Source organism: Natator depressus, chromosome 11 (assembly GCF_965152275.1).
Source record: "Natator depressus isolate rNatDep1 chromosome 11, rNatDep2.hap1, whole genome shotgun sequence".
Classification (NCBI taxonomy): domain Eukaryota; kingdom Metazoa; phylum Chordata; order Testudines; family Cheloniidae; genus Natator; species Natator depressus.
In genome coordinates this window covers 3,253,566-3,273,728 of record NC_134244.1, presented here as the reverse complement: position 1 = coordinate 3,273,728, position 20,163 = coordinate 3,253,566, and the positions used below count along the sequence as shown (strand labels likewise).

The 20,163-nt window shown below is 55.7% G+C and overlaps 1 protein-coding gene and 1 long non-coding RNA gene across 4 annotated transcripts in view; one reads left to right on the top strand and one right to left on the bottom strand.

The window, feature by feature from the left end:
- Positions 1-20,163, bottom strand: part of TNS1 (tensin 1) — a 273,763-nt gene that overhangs the window by 40,008 nt on the left and 213,592 nt on the right. For all 3 annotated transcript variants that reach the window (XM_074967030.1, XM_074967029.1, XM_074967031.1), the window contains 3 exons: positions 16,698-16,784; positions 574-770; positions 128-266 (listed from right to left, as the gene is read on the bottom strand). In XM_074967030.1, coding sequence (XP_074823131.1) covers positions 128-266; positions 574-770; positions 16,698-16,784 — 423 coding nt within the window. The remainder of the gene's footprint in view (positions 1-127; positions 267-573; positions 771-16,697; positions 16,785-20,163) is intronic.
- LOC141995725 (uncharacterized) lies at positions 2,398-18,606 on the top strand. The gene is made up of 4 exons (XR_012641392.1): positions 2,398-3,285; positions 4,377-4,935; positions 17,183-17,268; positions 18,395-18,606. It is a non-coding gene; the product is annotated as an uncharacterized LOC141995725 (long non-coding RNA).

The following is a 20,163-nucleotide window of genomic DNA, read 5'->3' as shown; positions in this document are numbered from 1 at the left end:
GAACGAGAGAGAGAGATTAAATGGCGGCAGGTGTCTGGAATTTGGAGCTGCTTGACCTGCTGCTTTTATCTGGCTTTGCTAGAGCCGCCCGCTGGTTCCCACCGCCTCCCGGAGCCGCGGAACTTACGCAGGTGACCATAAGGGGTTTGCGGCGAGACAGGAAAGGCAGGGGTTGGGGGAGAGATCTCACCACCACTGGAGGGTGGGCTGGTTGGCGAGGTCCCCTCCAGCTCTTCAAAGGCCTCCTTGTAGCTATGGAGATGAGGCTGCAGAAGAAAGCAAGCGAGGCTGAGTCAGTTGTGGCAATAGCAGACCCCAGGCAAACACGGCCCCATTACAGAAACCTGATCCTCAGCCACCCACCAACCCAGGCTCGCGGCCGCTGGGGCTTCATTGCCAGAAAGAACTAGGGACTTTCTTCAGCTTCTTTGTGGGTCTCTGGCAAGCCTCAGCCCCCTCCTCCCACCCCCTGGCAACTGGGGTTGAATGGCGAGGTCCCCCTCCAGCAGCGCTATCCACATTACCACACGCCCCGCTACAAAGCAGCAGCGGGAAAGACCAAGGAAAAGGCACCTCTTTGGGCCTCCCTCCCGGGTTGGCGGCGATGCTGCTGACCACCTCTGGCGAGAAGCTGTGGACCGGCGATCGCGCAGTGGGGCTCCGGGGCGTGCCGGGCTCCTGGGGACTGTTCTCGTACTGGCCGTCACTGGTCGTGCGTCTTCGGCTCGGCGCTCCGGGCTCCTCCGGGGACTTGTCCCGTGACTCCACCCCTGGAATTCAAACACAAGGAGGGAAGCACTCGTTAAAAAGGATGATGCCCAGCAACAGGCTCATCCAGGTTCAAATTCACCCTCAGGGAACCACGTGGCAGCTGGCACGTTGGTGATTTATCTGAAGCATGAGCCACTCCTCACCTGATGACTCCAGCTCCTTGGCATCTTGGGGCTCTCCCTGAGGACTCTTTACCCCCAAACATTTTTAAAGGGCCATCTGTGTTGCCTTAAAGGGCCTGCATAAAGGCTAGGGGGGCTGGAGACTTCTGATTCCTACAGGATAGGCACAGCGTGAGCAGGAGAGCACCCTGCCGCCCTGATCCCGACCTGCAGAGACCCAAGGAACGGACGTGCCCACTGCCAATACAGCCTTTCTTCTGCGTGGGTACCCAGTACAGTGCTACAGGGCTTGGTGCTGCAGGAGGGGCTTGTGGTCAGAGGAGACATCGAGCAAAAGTTTTTATCGCGTGTGGTCATCAAAGAACCGGAACTCCTTCCCAAAGAGCGAGGCTAGGCTCTGGCATCCTGACCAGGTATTCTCCCGATACCCTGCCAGTTCCACTGCAGACAATAACTCTTCCCTTTCTGCCCTGCATGACTTCTGTGCTGCCCGGACGATCAGAGACCTGGAGGGCTGGGAGGAGGCACCTCGAGAGGTCATCAAGCTCGGCCTGTCTGCGTTGAGCCAGGACCAAGGTGGATGTCAGCGGCATAGAGTTTAAAACCAGGAGGGACCAGCAGATTATCCAGTCTGACCTCCTGTCTAGCACAGGCCACCCACAGCACCCAGCCACCCGCACACCAAGCCCAACGCCCAGAATCAGTCCAAAGCTGCCTTCTGCCCAGAAGTGGATGCCTGTCAATGACGGGGAAAGTGGCCTTTGTAACACGCAAGGCCTGATCCGTAGGGCACCTGCCGTTTCCATGACTCCAATGGGATGGAAAATGCACCATAAATAACCATTAATATTTTGCATCTCCCATTCCCATCACACCTGACTGCCTGTATCTCTGTTACACCCCCGCAGGGAGAGTGCTATCCCCATTTTACAGATGGGAACTGAGGCACAGGGAGATTAAATGACTTGTCCAAAGCCACACAAGTCGTCTGTGATGGAGCAGGGGATTGAACCTAGGTCTCTGGCTAGTGCCCTAACCACTGGCCCACCTCTTCCCTCTTGATCAATCCTCCGCCTTGCTTTGGAGGCTGCCAGCAGACGTACCAGTTCAGTGCCTGGTTGGAAGGCCATTGCAGTCCGTGGGAGTTTGACTTGGCCAGGCATTGGATCAGGCTGCAGAGCCAGCTGTGATGGTGGCTTTTGGACAGGGAACCGGACCGAGCCCACAGCCATCAAAGAGAGTGAAATGGACGCTACAGCCATGCAAGGCCAGGGAGCCGCAGACGGGAGACAGAGCTCAAGAGAGACCCGGGCTGGTGGCGATGGGGAGGGCATCCTGAAGGGACCCTTCTGAGCAGAGGGGCCGAGCAAGTCCAAATAACTAAGCCAGGGATGGACCCTACAGCCTGAGCGTCCCCCCCACCCCCGCCCCCGTCCACAGGAACGATCCCTAGAGAAGTGCATCTCAGAGCCTGGCCAGGGAAAACAGGTCTCCGTGCCAGGAATCTGGAGCACATTCCAGTCCACTTCTTTGTTTGCATCCCCGCTAGCGGCCAGGCGCCCCCCCCTTTTCCAGCCCCGCACACAGCAGCCTGGCTGCAAAGAGGCGACACCTCTGGGGAGAGGCTTGCAGGCTTTGTAAAGCTGGTGGGGGGGCTTTGGTGGGCTGGGGTCTCCCCCCGCCCCGTCAGCTCTTCGCTGCGAGTGGCAGTCAGCCAGGGAGAGCACTTGCGACGGAGGCGGGAGCAGGCTTTGGCCTGGATTCCAGCGCCGGAGTGCAGATGTCCACTTCAGCAGAGGGGGAGGGCGGCTGTCTCCATGGCAATGACACCAACTAACATGCAGCACCTGGCCCGGGGGGAAAGCCCTGAGGGAAGGAAGAAGCGGGGAATTGCTAATCCTGCCGAGCAATCATCGCGTCACGAAAGCAGCAGCCCGCTGTTCTACTAAGACAGGGATCCTCTCTCCATTCTCCCAGACCGTGCACCTCTCCTAATGCTACAAAGGTGATTAGCTAATTAACCCTCAGCTCAGCACCCTGCTGGGAGGTGGAGAAAGACTTTTAGGCCCATTCTTCAGGTGGGGAAACTGAGGTACAGAGTCAAGTATCAGAGGGGTAGCTGTGTTAGTCTGTATCCACAAAAACAACAAGGAGTCCGGTAGCACCTTAAAGACTAATAGATTTATTTGGGCATAAGCTTTCATGGGTAAAAAACCCACTTCTTCAGATGCATCTTTCTTCAGATTTACACATAGGGCACCAGCGGCAGAACGGGCTCCCGGCATCAACTCGAATCTGCTAGATCTGATTTCTAAAAGGGCCCGCAGGATTGACACAAGCCCAAGGGATCCCGATTCCAAAGGCCAGGAAAGCAGCCACAACAGTAAGAAAGGTTCGTACTTATGCCAGTGCCTTTTAGCCCAGGGGACCCCTATGGGTTTCACATGCTGGATTTACAGAGGGACCAACGTAGGAGCTGATGCTAATTTACTCCCACAACATCCCCAGGCGTAGAACTGAGTTCCATGGAACTGCACCGGTCACAGAGCACCCATCAGCATGAATAAACCATCAGGATCCAGCCCTCAGCGTGTCAGGGCATGGGGGTGGGATTATTCCTCCAAATTGCCCAGCATGCTTTGGGTGCATTTCCTCCAGGGTGGGGGGAAATGAGAAAATGATTTGCCAAGCTAGCGGCAGGCAGCGGGGCTAGCGGAGGGGAGTGGGCTGCACGGGGCAGTGGGGAGAAGCCTGTTCCGGGGCAGTGGGGGAGGGCAGCAGGCTGCATCAATGAGCCAGGGAATGGCCTGCACCAGGGCCTTAGGAGGGGATGGGGAGCTGGCTCAAGGCGCATTTACACCCATTTCTCCCTGCTGCCTAGGAACCCCACATTTAGATCCTGTCCAGGCAGACTCCGCTTTGGAGTTCCCATGACATTCACCGACGTGGCCCTTTAAAGGGGGCTGCTTAACAATCTGAAGTCCTGTCTGAGCCGTGGGGACATTACAGCTCCCAGGGCACTTTGTGTCAGTGCTGGGGTGTGGCCCTTGGCCAAACTGTCCCCACCTCCTGTCTCTGTTCTGCTGTGTGGCTGCATTTCAAGGCTCGGAGCCGTGACCTCTGCAGAAATCGTTTGCAAAGTGCTGTGGGATCCTTTGGGACGAAAGGTGCTGTAGAAGCCCGAGAGACCGTTACACAGTAAACTGAAAATGAAATCGGTAAGCACAGACGCACCTGCATTGCCCAAAGACATATGTGCTGCCCCTGTAACTCACCCTTGCCGGTACCTCCCCCGGCCACCCTCAGCAGAGACACACAGACACTTTGCGGCTTAGAGACACTCAGCACTGTTCTCAGAGCTGGGTAGGAAAGTGCTGGAGACCAGCTGGGGCTGTCTACTGTCCTCTCAGATATACACTCTGTCCTTTCATCAGCCTCGGTCCAGTTTGTCACGCACAGCCATTCTCTCTCTCTCCCCTCCAGGCAGCCACCTCATAGACCCTGCCTCGAGGAATTTAGCATAACATTGGGCACTAGAAAATGGACTGAGAACCCCAACTTCTTTCACAGAGGCCTCTGAAAAGCCATCAGGTTGGCCCCTGGCTCTTCCTGACTTCCAGAGAACTATTCCTGAATCTCTGAGCTATGCTGATGCCCCCCTTCTTCAGATCTTGAAAAATCTGCTAATGAAATAGGGAGGAAGTTGGCTGCAAGTTCCTGGCACAGGCTGCTTAGCTACATCACTGAAAGACGAAGCCTTTCCAAGGGAGTTTCTAAATAATAATCACAGTAATGATGATAATCACAAAATCACCACACTGGGGAGATGCAAGAGAGCTGAAAGCTGGCGCACAGCCCAAATGGAGTTGCCCACGTAATTGATGGAGGCTGGAAAATTCCATTAACAGCAACTTTGGAACCAAATTCGCCCATCCAGTCTGCTGGAGCCGGCCGCACGTCGGTCATTTGCTGAGCGTACGGGCAATTCCAGGGGCAGTGATTGCAGAAGAAGCAACCGAAGCGGAAATGAGCCACTCCGGGGGTAAGAGACTCATTGTACAGGCTGGGTGGGAGAAGGCTCGTCGTGAGGGGGTGGTGGCACGCCAGGCTTCCCACAGGACCGTGCCCGGGGCGCGAGAAGCTGTGTGGCAGAGCCCATGCCATCATCACTGAAAGGGACACAATCAGCTTTCACAATATCACATTTCCAGGGGTAATTTCCTACCCACTTTTGTTAAGCGCCCCCCCCCCCCCGAATGACTAGACTGGATAGGAAAAAAAACTTTGTTTGGTGCAGCTGGTAGTATTTTGTGTCCAGTTAGTTAGTTAGGCCGAAGGCCCAGCAGCTTGGAGGTATTTAGGTGCCCAGTTCCCACTGACATCGATACATTGAAACCAATGGGAGTTAGGCACCTAAATACCTGCCCACTGCTGGAGCTTGGGTCTTTAACGCAAGCTGGAACAGCACTTGCTTTTAGTTCAGGAGGCCCCTGGGTCAGCTCCAGCTATAACCGAGCCGGTGACCGTTACGCACACGCCTGCTTACCTTTAAGCAGCAGGTCGTCCCCCTTGACTACCCTTCCACCAACTCTTTGCGTGCTGCGCGTGAAGCCTGTCTGCAGGGCTTGGTCACCTCCCCGGTCTGCTTGGGTGATGCTTCTACCCAGCAAAACCTCATTGCCATAGGAAAATGTGACGGTGAACCCAGCACAAACACGGTCCCAATGGGACTCGGGGCAGAACCTGGAAAGGCAGTTAACGCTGCTGCCCAGAATTCAAGGGGACGCTGTCCCTTTCATTCAACGGGCATTCACCCCCTTTCACTGAGCAGACAGCACGGCTCTGTGGAGACGCCACGATGGGGCGTGCATGTTGCAATGGGATGAGCCAGCGTCAGCCCTCCCTGATGCCAGGTGATGCCGGGAGGGCACCGTGATCTTTCACTCCATATTCTTTATGAAAAGATGCTTATGATATGAATATGACATAACTGTACTTTATGCCAGACGGCGCTTGTGAGATACCATTGGAAAGATTCTGATTTACTGAATGCGAGTACCTAATTTGCATGCCTGTATCATTTCTGTATCTGAAGTTAGGAATATTGACTATGTATCTGTATTTCAACTATGCTACTTTGGGTGACACTCACTGCTAACACTTCAGGACAACAATGGAAAAGCCAGACAGGGGTCACGGCTCATCAGCAAGGACAATGGACTGTGAAAAGCTTGGCCTTCCTGCCAGACGCTCCATACTGCCTCTGACTCATGAACTCTGTGATGCTACAGAGTCAGGTGGTCTTGTCACCTGACCCTAAACATTACCTGGGACTTCTGGTAACTTCCCACTGGAAGGGAAAGGGGGTCAAATTTGGGAAACAAAGGATTCCTGGTTTCAGAGTAACAGCCGTGTTAGTCTGTATTCGCAAAAAGAAAAGGAGCTGTAGCTCACGAAAGCTCATGCTCAAATAAATTGGTTAGTCTCTAAGGTGCCACAAGTCCTCCTTTTCTTAAAGGATTCCTGCCTCATGTAAATCCTATTTACGGGTGGGGAGGAAGGCAAACAGGACTTCTCTCCATGGCCTGTCTGCCCAAGGAGAAAGACTGCAAAAGGGAAGGTGGGGGGGGGGGCAGGGGGGGAAGTCCAGGCTGAGACAAAGGTCCAGTCTGAAAAGGAATATCACTGGAACTCTGAACCACAGAAACTTTGCAGCCTGCCTGCAACAATATCGAGGGTGAGAAATACTATTTGAAACCAATTTCTATAGCGAAACTAGCTTAGTTTGCATGTTTGATTTCATTTTCTTAGTAATCTGCTGAGCGTACGGGCAATTCCAGGGGTTTGTTACCCCTTCTGCCACTTAAAATCTGCCTTGTATAGTTAATAAAATTTGTTTTCTTTATTTCTAAACCCAGTTTCTGTAATTTCTAACTGGGGGGTGGGCAAGAAGTGTGCACACCTCTCTCCACATTGAGGGAGGGGGCGAATTTCATAAAACCTTTGGGCTTGTACCCCTTAAAAGGAGCTGCGTCTTCCCAGAGCTGATTTGCAGCTGGGGGTGGCCTTGCCTGTGTGTGTGTTAGAGGAGGCTTTAGTAGTCTGGACAGCAAGACAGGTAAAAAGGGGGCCCAAACTGGCATAACAGGTGGGCTCAGTGGTATCCCAAGGGGCCCAACCCATCACAGGCACTTTCATAGAATCAGAGAATCAGAGCATCTCAGGGTTGGAAGGGACCTCAGGAGGTCATCTAGTCCAACCCCCTGCTCAAAACAGGACCAATCCTCAACTAAATCATCCCAGCCAGGGCTTTGTCAAGCCTGACCTTAAAAACCTCTAAGGAAGGAGATTCCACCACCTCCCTAGGTAACGCATTCCAGTGTTTCACCACCCTCCTAGTGAAAAAGTTTTTCCTAATATCCAACCTAAACCTCCCCCACTGCAACCTGAGACCATTACTCCTTGTTCTGTCATCTGCTACCACTGAGAACAGTCTAGAGCCACCCTCTTTGGAACCCCCTTTCAGGTAGTTGAAAGCAGCTATCAAATCCCCCCTCATTCTTCTCTTCCGGAGACTAAACATCCCCAGTTCCCTCAGCCTCTCCTCATAAGTCATGTGCTCCAGACCCCTAATCATTTTTGTTGCCCTCCGCTGGACGTTTTCCAATTTTTCCACCTCCTTCTTGTAGTGTGGGGCCCAAAACTGGACACAGTACTCCAGATGAGGCCTCACCAATGCTGAATAGAGGGGAACGATCACATCCCTCGATCTGCTGGCAATGCCCCTACTTATACTTTGCTGCATATGGCCAGGCCAGGGTAGACAATAATTGTGCAATCCTTGTGTGATGCCCCCTGCATGTGCACACGTGCACACACACACACACTAGGGTGACCAGATAGCAAGTGCGAAAGATTGGGACGGGGCTGGGGGTAATAGGCACCTATATAAGGAAAAGCCCCAAATATTGGGACTGTCCCTATAAAATTGGGATATCTGGCCACCCTAACACACACACACACTCACACACACACACACACACACGTTCCCTAAATCTCAGGGCCACACACCCAACTGAAAGCCTGGGATGGGTCTAGTGTACCTGAATATGGAGGGGGCATAATAATGGCTCAAAGGGATCCAACGGTGCTAGCTGCTCACGGCCTGCACCCCCCGGAACGGCCTCGTGAGCTCGGCAGCCTTCGGAGCCACTGAGCACAGCGGAAAGCCACGGCAGGTGCTTGCCGAGCAAGAGGGTCAGCGAGGAAAAGCTGCAGGAACATCCCATTCTTCCCTGGTGAGAAGAAGAGCGCGAGGAAAGCCACGGGGGGGGGGGGGGGGTGGCAGGGAGAGGGGCCGGCTGTGACTTGCTGAAGACCTCAAGGGGGGAAACATCGGGAGGCAGAGCGAGAGACTGCAGCGCGGGGGGGAAGGCAACATGAGGATTGGCACCGAGCGGAGGAAAGTCGCTCTGCTAACGGATGCCGGAGAAGCAGGACAGACAGCTCCCGCCCCCGCGGCATACATTCCTCTCCCACCCCGGAACGCGGCAGCAGCCAACGCTGGGCCATGCCAGGCCATGCCCATTTCAAACTCCTCTTTCACAACGTCTCCCTGGGCAGGCCGGGCCAGCTTGGGGCACCCATCAATGCCCCGGCCTGTCTTTTCTCTTCCCGACAAGCGGGAAACAAACAGAAGAAAAAGGGGCTCATTGTTTGGGAGCCAGGAACGGGAACGCTCGCCGGCTGGCTGGAGCTGGGATAAAGTCAGAGGGGAACGCGGGCTCTCAGCAAAGCGCCACTCAGCGATTCCAGGCCTTGCAACCTGCTTTTTTCAAATGAAATGGCTTTTCCCCCGCTCCTGGCGAAACACATGAGCAAAATTCTCAGCAGACACACAGACACGTCCCTCTTCGCTCACAGCAAGTGCCGGAGTCGCTCAGCGGCGCTTCCGCTCAGCAACGGCGTTGCCTGTTGGTTTGTCACTGGCCTCTGCCACTTACTTCAAGAAGACGTGACTTTGCCCACCCAAGGGCCGTGTCAGGCCACGTGCTGGGCCGCATCTGAAACACCTGTAATATGGTGGCCGAGCCAAGGGAGACGACAGATCCCAGTGTGCCTGGACCGGACAACAGGGATGCATCCTGGCTCCTTACATCAGAACAGTTACACTGGGCCAGATCAATGGTCTGTCGAGCCCCGTGTCCTGTCTTCCAACAGTGGCCAGTGCCAGGTGCGTCAGAGGGAATGAACAGAACAGGGCAGTTATTGAGTGATCCATGCCCTGTCGCCCATTCCTAGCATCTGGCAAACAGAGGGTAGGGACACCCAGAGCATGGGGTTGCATCCCTGACATGGGTGGTGCGTGAACTGCCGGCTGGGGGAGGCTAGCCCCCAGCCCCACCCCTTCCGCCTGAGCCCAGAGGCCCCCCACCACCACCAAAGCCCCCATCACAGGCTATCCCCCTCAGCCCCGGAGCGCCCCCAGCCTCCCCCTCCCAGCCCCAGAGTGGGTGTCGCCGCCGCAGCCCCCCTAGCACCGGAGCACCAGGAGGGAAGGTGGCATGGCCGAAGCTCCCCCAGCCCCGGAGCGCCGGGAGGGCAGGGGGCGCGGCCCTATCTGGGGCCACCCCACAGGGAGACTAGAGCGGCTGTGCTGAGCGGAAGAAGGCGTGTGTGGGAGAGGTCTGGGGGCAGAGTGTGGCTGGGGTCACGCCTGGCTGTTTGGGGAGGCCCAGCCTCCCCCTGCCTATGGTACCTGCCGCCCATGGTCCCTGATGGACCTATCCTTCATAACCTCCTTCAGCCACGCCTATGTGCTGGGGATCGGGGGAACTACAGACTGCCTTGCAAAATTATGCAAACTCCACTGTAGCCACCTGCGCCTATTCCTCCCACATTTACCAGGGAGATTTGAGACTTCAGTTGTGGGCAGAGACCTGGGAGCCAGGTTTATACCCGGGAGTGGACCGGCTGCCTCCTGGGAATGGGGCGCCTGACTTCAATGGCAACAGCAGGAGGCACCCAGGACCCTGCAGAATCCGGCCTGCGTTCGCACTGCAGCATGGGGAAGCTGGGATTGACCAGGAGTCAAGGTTCTTTTACTGGCCCCGCACAGATTTGCCGTGTGACCTCACTGAACTGCATATGGAAACAGGGAAACCACCACGTGCCTAGCACCCGGCAGGGCTGGGACCACACGAACGGTTGTAAGAACACTCCGAGACCCTTTGAGATGGCGCAAGCTCTAGGAATACAAGCTCTGCCTTCTAACACCGAGTACAGGCAGCCTCGGGGAACCCAGAACCCAGCATTCTGCCACTCCCGTTTCACGTCTCACCTCCGTGGAATTACACCCACATAAAACCAGAGCAACCCTCACCTGGAATCACAGTGTGAGGAGGGGCTCTGATCTACAGCAACTTTCCACCACCCAGATCGATAGCTGAACTAGCCTGGGCACCACTCAGCCTCTCTCACGGTTTTGTGAGCTTTGGTGTATGTTAGGCAAACACATCGCCTGAGGTATCTGCCAGGAGCAGCAGCCCTTTTCCTTTCTCTGAGGCGTCACCCTCTTACTCAGATGGTTTTTAGCTGTCATCACGCCCTTTTCTTGATGCTGCTGCCGGCGTTGCATGGCCCGTGGGTACTTCAGCAGCAGAAGTCCGGTGTTTTCTGAGAACCTCCAGGGTCACATTTAAATGTTAGTGCTCCAGCCCAACATCAGATGGACTGCAGTGTGTTCTAGCAGATAGACAGGGGGACAGGGAATCAGGAAACCTGGTTTCTATGCCCAGCTTTGTCACTGGCCCGCTGGATGACCTTGGGCCTCAGTTTCCCCAGCTGTATTTGGATACTGACCTCACTTTTTTAAAGTGTTTTGAGAGCGAAGGATGAAAAGCGCTATATAAGAGCTAGGTATTATGATTCTCGTGCTCTCTGGGTGTGTTTTTCCAGCTGTAAAATGGAGATAAGGATATTTATCTAGCCAGATGATTCCAGCGATTGCTGAAGCACTTTGCAAACATTAAAGAATTTATGTGCACAACCAACCCCCTCCCCCCAGTGACGTAGGAAAGGATCATTAGCCCCATTTTCTGGATGGGGAAACTAAGGCATGGAGCTGGGACGAGACTTGCCTAAGGCCACTCAGGGTGTTTGTGGCAGAGCCAGAAAGAGAGTCCAAAGCTCGAGTCCCTATCCAGTGCCCTCTCCACTGGGCAAAACCGCCCCCTGGTCTGTATATAAAGGAGCAGCTTGCAGCCACGTCTGGTGAAAACATTAGGTGGGGGTTACGTCGTCTCTCAGGCACGAGCAGGGATTCCAACCGCCCGCCCTGGGCAGCTAGAGGTCCCTTCTCCTGAAGGGTCAGTACAGACCGATGGCAGCAATAAGATCTGGGTGGCTAGCCCCAGGCTCTCTCGGGACCCTCGGTCCCACCTGCACTGAATGAGAGCACAGTGGCCACAGCCCGGGCTTCCCCTCATTCTGGGAGTCACCAATGTCAGGCTCTCTCCAGCCCTAGGCGGCTGGGACTGGCTGCCAAATAACAGTGCCCCACCCCTCTCTCCAGACAGGACGCCCCTGATAGCAGCCTGACTCCATTGCATGGGGAGAGACAGGCCCAGGGGGCTCTGGACACTGAGAAAAGCTCAGACCGGAATGGGTTTGAGACCGATTCTCTCGCAGATGGCGGACAGCCACTCCCGTTTACCCTGGCGCCTTCCATATACCTCTATCGTGGGCCCTTCCATTCGGCCCGCGCTATTTCGGTCACACTTTATCTTAAGGAAAGATTTATACGTAGGGCTAATCAACGATACAGACAAGCTATAGACACGTTAGAGAGAGGCATGAACAGCTGTGCTATCGAAAAGGAGGACTTGTGGCACCTTAGAGACTAACAAATTTATTTGATCAGAAGCTTTTGTGAGCTTCAGCTCACTTCATCGGATGCATTCAGTGGAAAATACAGTGGGGAGATTTTATATACACAGAGAACATGAAACAATGGGTGTTACCATACACACTTTAACCAGAGTGATCACTTAAGGTGAGCTATTACCAGCAGAAGAGTGGCGGGGGACGGGGGGGGACGGGACTTTTGTAGTGGTAATCAAGGTGGGCCATTTCCAGCAGTTGACAAGAACGTGTGAGGAACCGTGGGTGGTGCGGTGGGGGGGGGGGAATAAATAAGGGGAAATAGTTTTACTTTGTGTAATGACCCATCCACTCCCAGTCTCTATTCAAGTCTAAGTTAATTGTATCCCGTTTGCAAATTAATTCCAATTCAGCAGTCTCTCATTGGAGTCTGGTTTTGAAGGTTTTTTGTTGAAGAATTGCAGCTTTTAGGTGTGTAATCGAGTGACCAAAGAGATTGAAGTGTTCTCCCACTGGTTTTTGAATGTTATAATTCTTGACATCTGATTTGTGTCCATTTATTCTTTTAAGTAGAGACTATTTCCCCTTGTTTATTCCCCCCCGCACACCCCGTTCCTCAGACGTTCTTGTCAACTGCTGGAAACGGTCCACCTTGATCATCACTACAAACGGTTCCCCCCCCACCCCACCCCCCGCTCTCCTGCTGGTAACAGCTCACCTTACCTGATCACTCTGGTTACAGCGTGTATGGTCACACCCATTGTTTCATGCTCTCTGTGTATATAAATCTTCCCACTGTGTTTTCCACTGCATGCATCCGATGAAGTGAGCTGTAGCTCACGAAAGCTCATGCTCAAATAAATGGGTTAGTCTCTAAGGTGCCCCAAGTCCTCCTGTTCTTTCGCGAATACAGACTGACTTGGCTGCTACTCTGACAGCTGTGCTGTCCACGCCCACACGCACATGGGGAGAATGTGTCACAGATGGGGATAAGAACCCCATTGGGGACCCAACAGCAAATGATTAACCACTTCCCACAACACCCATTCATCATGTATAAACTACAGCAAACGCTGTTTTATCCGGCACTTCACCAGCCGGAAAGCTCTGTAAACTGGCATTTCTGATCTTCATTGAAATGCTGGTTTACAGTCCAGTGGGTGCGGGGCCGGCAGGGGCTCAGGGCACAGGAGGGGGTGTGGAGCGTGGGCTCTGGGAGGGAGTTTGGGGGCGGGAGGGGGCTTGGGGTGTGGGAGCAGGTGCGGGGCAGTGTTCCCTCTAATTTTTCCCACCCGTGTGCGGAATGAATTTTGTTATGTGCACCAATATGGAGGTGATGTGTGACATGAGGGGCCGAGGAATCCTTGTGGGAGGGGGCTCAGGGTTGGGGTGCAGGGGTGTGAAGGCTCCGGCTGGGGGGGTGGGCCCTGGGGTGCAGGGGCTCAGGGCTAGGGCAAGGATTCAGGGCAGGGGGTGTGGGGTTCGGCTGGGGGCGCAGACTCTGGGGTGGGGCCAGGGATGAGGGGCTTGGGGTGCAGGAGGGTGTTCCAGGACTACGGCGGGGAGAGAGGACTACCCCCAGCACACTCTCCCTGCAGCAGCACCTGGGCTGGGGGGGAGAGGCACCTGTCCCTGGTGCGGGAGCTCTGGGGCTGGGGCTGCAGGATAGGCACCCCTCCCCTGGACCCAGCAGGTCTGCGCCTAGGTCCAGGCCACGCAGCTGGGTCTGGGCTGCTCCAGGGTCGCGTTGGGCTGGGCTGCACCGGCCGTGCCTGGGCCCAATCTGGCCGCGGCAGGTCTGGGCCGCAGGGTGAGTTGGGACCAGGGCGCCCCTCCTGCGGCAGATTGGGGGCCGGGCTAGGTGGGGGCCGGGGAAGGGGCGCCCCTCCCTCGACCGGTCCTCGGGCAGCCTCCCTAAGCACCTGCACGGCATTACATAGGCTGCTGCACGGCCGTGCAGCTTACAGGGAACATAGGTGCAGGGTGCCAGATCTGGGGGCCGCTCACCTCGGGCAGCTCCCCACAAGCGGCGACCTGTCCTGGGCTCCGGCTGCCCCTAGGCCTGCAGGCACTGCCCCCGCAGCTCCCATTTGCTGCAGTTCCCAGCCAATGGGAGCTGCGCAGCCAGCATTCGGGGGTGGGGGGGAAGGGCAGGACGCAGAGCCGCCTTCCGTGCCTCCGCCTAGGAGCAGCTGGAGCCTGGGACAAGTCGCCGCTTGCAGGGAGCCTCCCGAGGTGAGCAGCCCCTGGATCCGGCACCCCGCACCCACTCCTGAACCCCCTCCCACGCCCCAAGCCCCCTCCCACACCTAAACTCCCTCCCGGAGCGCGCGCTCCACACCCCCTCCCGCGCCCCAACCCCCAGCCCCACGCCCGCTCCCAAACTCCCTCCCTCTTAGTCAACCGACATTTTTAACTTACCAGCAACATTCCCCCAACATGCCGGATAAAAAAGCTTTTACTCTACGAATAACAGGGCCCTTCACGCACCAGGCGACTGCAGCGCTGCTAAAGCAGGAGGCTCACATCCTTCTCAAGTGCTCCAAGAACTGCTCCACCGTGGCTAATCGGCTTCCCCCTGACGCTCGTTAACGCGAGCCAGATCCACTGACTCCTGGCCTTCGCCTCAACACCTAATCACACTCCAGCGCTCCTGGCCCCCTCAACCATGGAGCGCTGAGATCTATCCAGCTCAGCAAGGAGACATTGCTGCGTGCTCTGCCATCCAAACTAAAGGGGTCTCGGGACCTTTCCGCAGTAGAAACCTGATGCAAAAACCTACAGTCACCACCCATGCAGAGGGGCCATGGCCACCCACTGAATGAAGTTCAGCCTCATTCAGAGTCTCTCCAGGATAGGGTGAAATCCCAGGAAGCCAGAGCCTCAGTTTATGTAAATCGGTGTAACTCCACCTCTGCAGACACAGCAGTATAGGGAGGCCATATTTCCCAAAAGGAAAACGGGACACCAGTGCGGGGCTGGCCCAACATCCCCCTGTGGGGCTGGCCCCAGCCACTCACCCGAGCCCCCCCAGTGCGGGGCTGGCCCCAGCCGCTCACCCGAGGCACCCCCCATGCGGGGTTGGTCCCAGCTGCTCGCCTGAGGCGCCCCCCCCAACTGTCACTCAAACACTGCTGGCCCCCCTGCTCGAGGCTGTGGCTGGTCGCTGATCACCAGAAACCTTCCTCCCCCATCCCTCCAGCCCAGCCCCCACTGCCCCGCACGGGGCTGGCATCTCCGCTTGCCCCCGACCCGATCCTCCGCACTGCGCTCCACCTTTTTGAGAAAAGGGGCATTTGTCCCGTTTGCTCTTGCCAACCAAGAACAAACAGGACAAATGCCCTCTTTGGCCCGGTTCAGGGCTTAAAAAAGGGACTGTCCTGGCCAAAACGGGATGAATGGTCACCCTATAGCAATCCCATCACTGTTTCATTTTCCGCTTCGCCCCGAGTTACTGCCCTGTCCATGGACAGCTGACCTCACACCCATCCTAGCTGTTTAGCAAGCAGCCGGCTTCCTCGGCTGGTTCCGCGCCTGGGTTGCTAATCCCTCTGCGCTGGTGCCCTACCCGGTCAGAGCAATTCCAGAGCAAGGTTACGTTTCGGGTCTGAACCAGCTGACGGCATCGTTCCCTTTACCAGAGCGAAACAGACCCGGTGGTAGCAGTACATGTAATCAAATAACTTGTGTTGCGAGCTCGGAAGATTCACGAGTCTTCAGCCCAACAGAGCAAAAGACCAGACGCCATTCCAACATGCACATCCTCCACAGCAACACCCACCCCAAAATCCATCCAGTCTCCCTCCCCTCCACCTACCCACCTGCCCACTACTGCCCTTCTCCTCTCTGAGCTGCACTGCTCACACAAGGGGCCAGACGCAATCCCCACTGGATCTTTCCACTGGTTCCAGGGGGAGCTGGACGGATCCCAGTGCAGATGGGCGAGAAAGCGTTTGCTCTGAATCCGACATCAAGCAGGCTACTGCCCCAGCCAGAGACTGAAGTCAAACAAGTAGCCTGGGGCGGCTTCTTTAACCTCTCCAACCGGGCAGGGAGGACCCGGAAGTTCTGCTTTAAAAGCGGGCCCAGTGGCATAGCCCCTCTGCGAGACATGCAGCCCCGAGCGTGTGCACTCCGGACGGCGGATCGCCATCCGCCTGGAGGCTTTGCCCCGACAACGACCCGCTGAGAGAGGAACCAGCGAGTGCACACACACGGCTGCATGGGGCCATGTGGATGTTGGGGCGGGGGTCAGTGTTGGCCTGGAGGGATTTCAGTGACTCCTTCCAGATCCAGCATAAAAGATCAAAGCTGGACCCACTGCAGCGCTTTTACATACATTGCCACCTCCAAATAAACCCACCCCGAGTTGGACTGTTAACCCTTTGTGTGCCGCCCCCTCCCCATGCACACACAGCGACTGGGCAAGCAAGTCTCCCTTTGCCAGTGACCTCCTGCGTGCCCTTAGCTGCTCTGGGGGTGTCCTCTGAGAATGGACCGAATCTAGGGCCCCTGGCACCACTCTCAAGCTAGTCAAACACCCAGGCAGGGAAAGAGAGCCTGAAACCAACTGAAAAAACAAGGAGCGCTGTGGCTGGGAGGAGAGCTCTACCCAGAATCCAGTCCCGCGAGGCACCACGGTACAGGGGGGGATTTCCCAGTGACTGTCCCAAAGGGTGTGTGTCAGCTAATGGCATCAGTCTGGGATTTTCCAGTGACTGGGGTTCGGGCGGGGAGGCTCTGCCATGGGGGGGATCATCCCGTCCTGGCCCACTGCACTACACTCTGAGCACGTCCCCCACCCCCTAACAGGGCGTGCTACCAAACCCTGCCACACCACATCGAAGCAACCGTGGGGAGCCATCCGGCATGCAGAAGAGCAGGGGGGAGTGGAGCGAAAGAGGAAGGAGGAACGGAACAAACCAGCGAAGGAGAAGGATCTTTGTCGGTGCAGAGGAGGATGGGGGGCTTTCGTGATCTGCCGGATGCCCCGGAGTTTGGCGTTGTACTCTGGCAGGGGAGGTGGAGGGGGGGAAGGGGCGCAGGAGTAGGAGGAGGTCAGCCAGGGAGGAGACACAGTCCACCATGGAGAGAGACAGACAGGACAAACACCACAACGGAGACAGGAAAAAAAAAGAACATGAGAAAAGATTAGTTGGGACCCTGAGTTGAATGGTGGCCAAGCCCAGAGACGCTGAGAGCAGACGGGGCAGCACGGGACTGCACAAACTGGGGGTCCCCACTGCCCTGGAACATGGACATGTATCTTGCACCCCAGAAAGAAAGAAAAGGGGTCAGGAAGGCTTGGTGAATGGAGCAGCCGCAGTGTCTGGGCATCAGTTGAATTTTGTTCTCTGGGGAAACAGTGAAGAATTAAATGGACTGATGCCTCCTTTCAATCCACGCAGAACATCCTCGTGCCTGGACAGCAACCACTCGGGAGTCCCCAGCCCAGAGGTGGCTGCATGCAAAAGGCTGGGAACAGACCCCACAGGTATGATTGGAGGGACCTTGGACTTGGGAGCACTAAGCCTGGGGCGTGTTACGTTATCTGACCAATTATCTGTTATGTTGTCATTCCAAGCGACACCCCCCACCAACCCCGGGGAGGGGAACCCAGCTTCCCAAGGAAGCTCCCTGCTCCATTCTCCTGTGCCAGTCACATGCAAACCTCACACACTTTGGCCGAGCTCAGTGAGAAAGTCACAAGGCCCACGGGCGTTACTGGAAGGATGGAGGGGTGGGGCAGGGAACAGTCAGTGTCTGCGTGGACCCAATGGGCAGAGGGCTGCGATTGCTCCCCGCAGGACAACCGGGGAATGGACTGAAGGGCTGGAGAACCCGCGGGAGGGCCTGGCTCTGACCCAGAGTCCAGCCCTCCAGGACAGAGGTCAGAAAGCCAATTGGCCTGAGCATACAGCAGGTGTAAAATGCTACCTGCCCCCCGGTGCCGGCAAGTGGAGAATTGGAGCATTTTACACCCCTCATGCAAATGACCACACAGGGAAGTGGAGAATCCGGCCCAGCGTGTCGGCCGCTTTGGGTGCAAGGGATGGGCAGGGATGGCATCCCTAGCCTCTGTTTGCCTGAAGCTGAGAATGGTGACAGGGGATGGATCACTCAATGATTACCCGTTCTGCTCATTCCCGCTGGGGCACCTGGCCCTGGCGGCTGGCAGCAGACAGGACACTGGGCTAGAGGGACCTTTGGTCTGACCCAGCCTGGCCGTTCTGATGTTAGAGGATCAGCCCATCGGTAATGAACAAACTCCGATTGAGGGGTCTACAGTGCAGCCCAGCTGGCTCGTGCAGCCGCTGCTGGTGCCTTTCTGGGTCCATTGCCGGTCCCCAGGCTCTAGGGCTGGCAGGCAGCAGGGTCTCTCTGGGTGGGGGCTGCTGAAATCCATCCCCGCTCCTGTGTAACCCTCCCTGTGGCACCCCCAGCCCCAGCCAGCCCTAGGAAACTGGAATTGTCCTGCTTGCACGTCCCAGGGAGGAGGATGTTGTGTGAAATTCCCCACATACTTGCCTTGGGACAAACAGGCAACTTATAGCAGCGAGGGCCATAAATAACCCCCTCCGCCTGCCAGCAGCCGTCACCTCCTATCTTCTCTCCCGCAGCCTCCCCAGCTCCCGGTCCAGGCTGCGCCCTGACTCACGCCACGTGCTGCTGGCTCTGCTCTCGGGACACCTTGTTCTCCCCTGATGTAAACAGGCCACGCTGCCCTCTGTGCTGAGCTGTTCTTCCCCGCGACGGGCCACGAGCCTCCGATGGCGACATATGGCCCTGCTCCAGGGACAGCTCCCAGCGTGAGCCCACCCCCCGCCTCGCCCCGGTCCCTCACCTCCTCGGAGAACCGCAGCCTACCACCAAGCGGCATCTGGCCTGGGCGGCACTTGGATCCGAGGGGAATCCGGCCCGACGCAGGCAGCTGTGTGGGTGACTCAACGGGGCTTTTGTTGAAGCCCAGGTCTTAGCCCTGATGTCCTGGCCCAAAGCGGCCCATAAATTACCCTGCGGTTTCAACTCCCAGAAATGGTTTGCAGCCTCCTTTCCTGCCCTAACCTAGGACACATTGTGGCTGGGCGCTGTTAAGCAGCTACCACACTCCACTCCAGAGGTGGCTGCATTTCAGGGCTGGGCGAAGTGATTTGAGTACACGATCCATTTAGTAGCCAGGGAAAGGCTCTGGGATGTAAGGTGCTGCAGAAATGAACACAGACACCATGGTTGGTTTGGGTTTTTTAAAAATCTCCAGTTTTCGCTCCGTGATTTCCCTATAGCTTGGGGTGGGATGGAGGGGGCGGGGGGGTGTGGTGGGGGAGGGGTATTCTCAGGGCATTAAAGGGACAGTCACAGTGTCCTTGAGCTGGGTGTTAGGATATAGATATTCAGGCCTGTCTGTAAAGACCTATACTTTAAGAACTTAAGTGTATTTTTATCATGTAGCTAGTTCTAGAGGTGTAAAAGAAAGAATCAAAATCACTGTCTGCCGGTGTAAGGGCCTTCTCTCACTGTGACAGTCTGAGGCCCTGTGCTTAGGCTAAGGCCTTTGGCTAAGCAGCAGAGGCAGCCATAAGCTGGGAAGCGACCGGTCACCTCCTCCCATTCCAAACTAGTCACATTGAAAGAATTTCAGAGTAACAGCCGTGTTAGTCTGTATTCGCAAAAAGAAAAGGAGGACTTGTGGCACCTTAGAGACTAACCAATTTATTTGAGCATGAGCTTTCGTGAGCTACAGCTCACTTCATCGGATGCATACTGTGGAAATTGCAGAAGACATTATATACAGAGACACCATGAAACAATACCTCCTCCCACCCCACTCTCCTGCTGGTAATAGCTTATCTAAAGTGATCATCAAGTTGGGCCATTTCCAGCACAAATCCAGGTTTTCTCATCCTCCGCCCCCCCACAGACAAACTCACTCTCTTGCTGGTAATAGCCCATCCAAAGTGACCACTCTCTTCACAATGTGTATGATAATCAAGGTGGGCCATTTCCTGCAGAAATAGAAGGTGCTATTGGGCTGCTAGGATACAATCCTGTCCTGATAATGCCTATCGCCTCCAGAGAAAGGGAGGTGCCTAGAAGACGTAAAAGGAAACTTGGATGGATAGCATCCTGTCTGGCAAGAACTCACTCATCAATAGCTGGGATGTGAAATCCTCACTTCTGTATTGTTTTGTCATGATAGTTCCCACTTTGCTATTGTTTGTCTGTATAATCTCTGTCTGGTTCTGTGATTGGTTCTGTCTGCTGTATAATTAATTTTGCTGGGTGTAAACTAATTAAGGTGGTGGGATATAATTGGTTACATAATCATGTTACAGTAAGTTAGGATTGGTTAGTTAAATTTCAGGAAAATGATTGGTTAAGGTATAGCTAA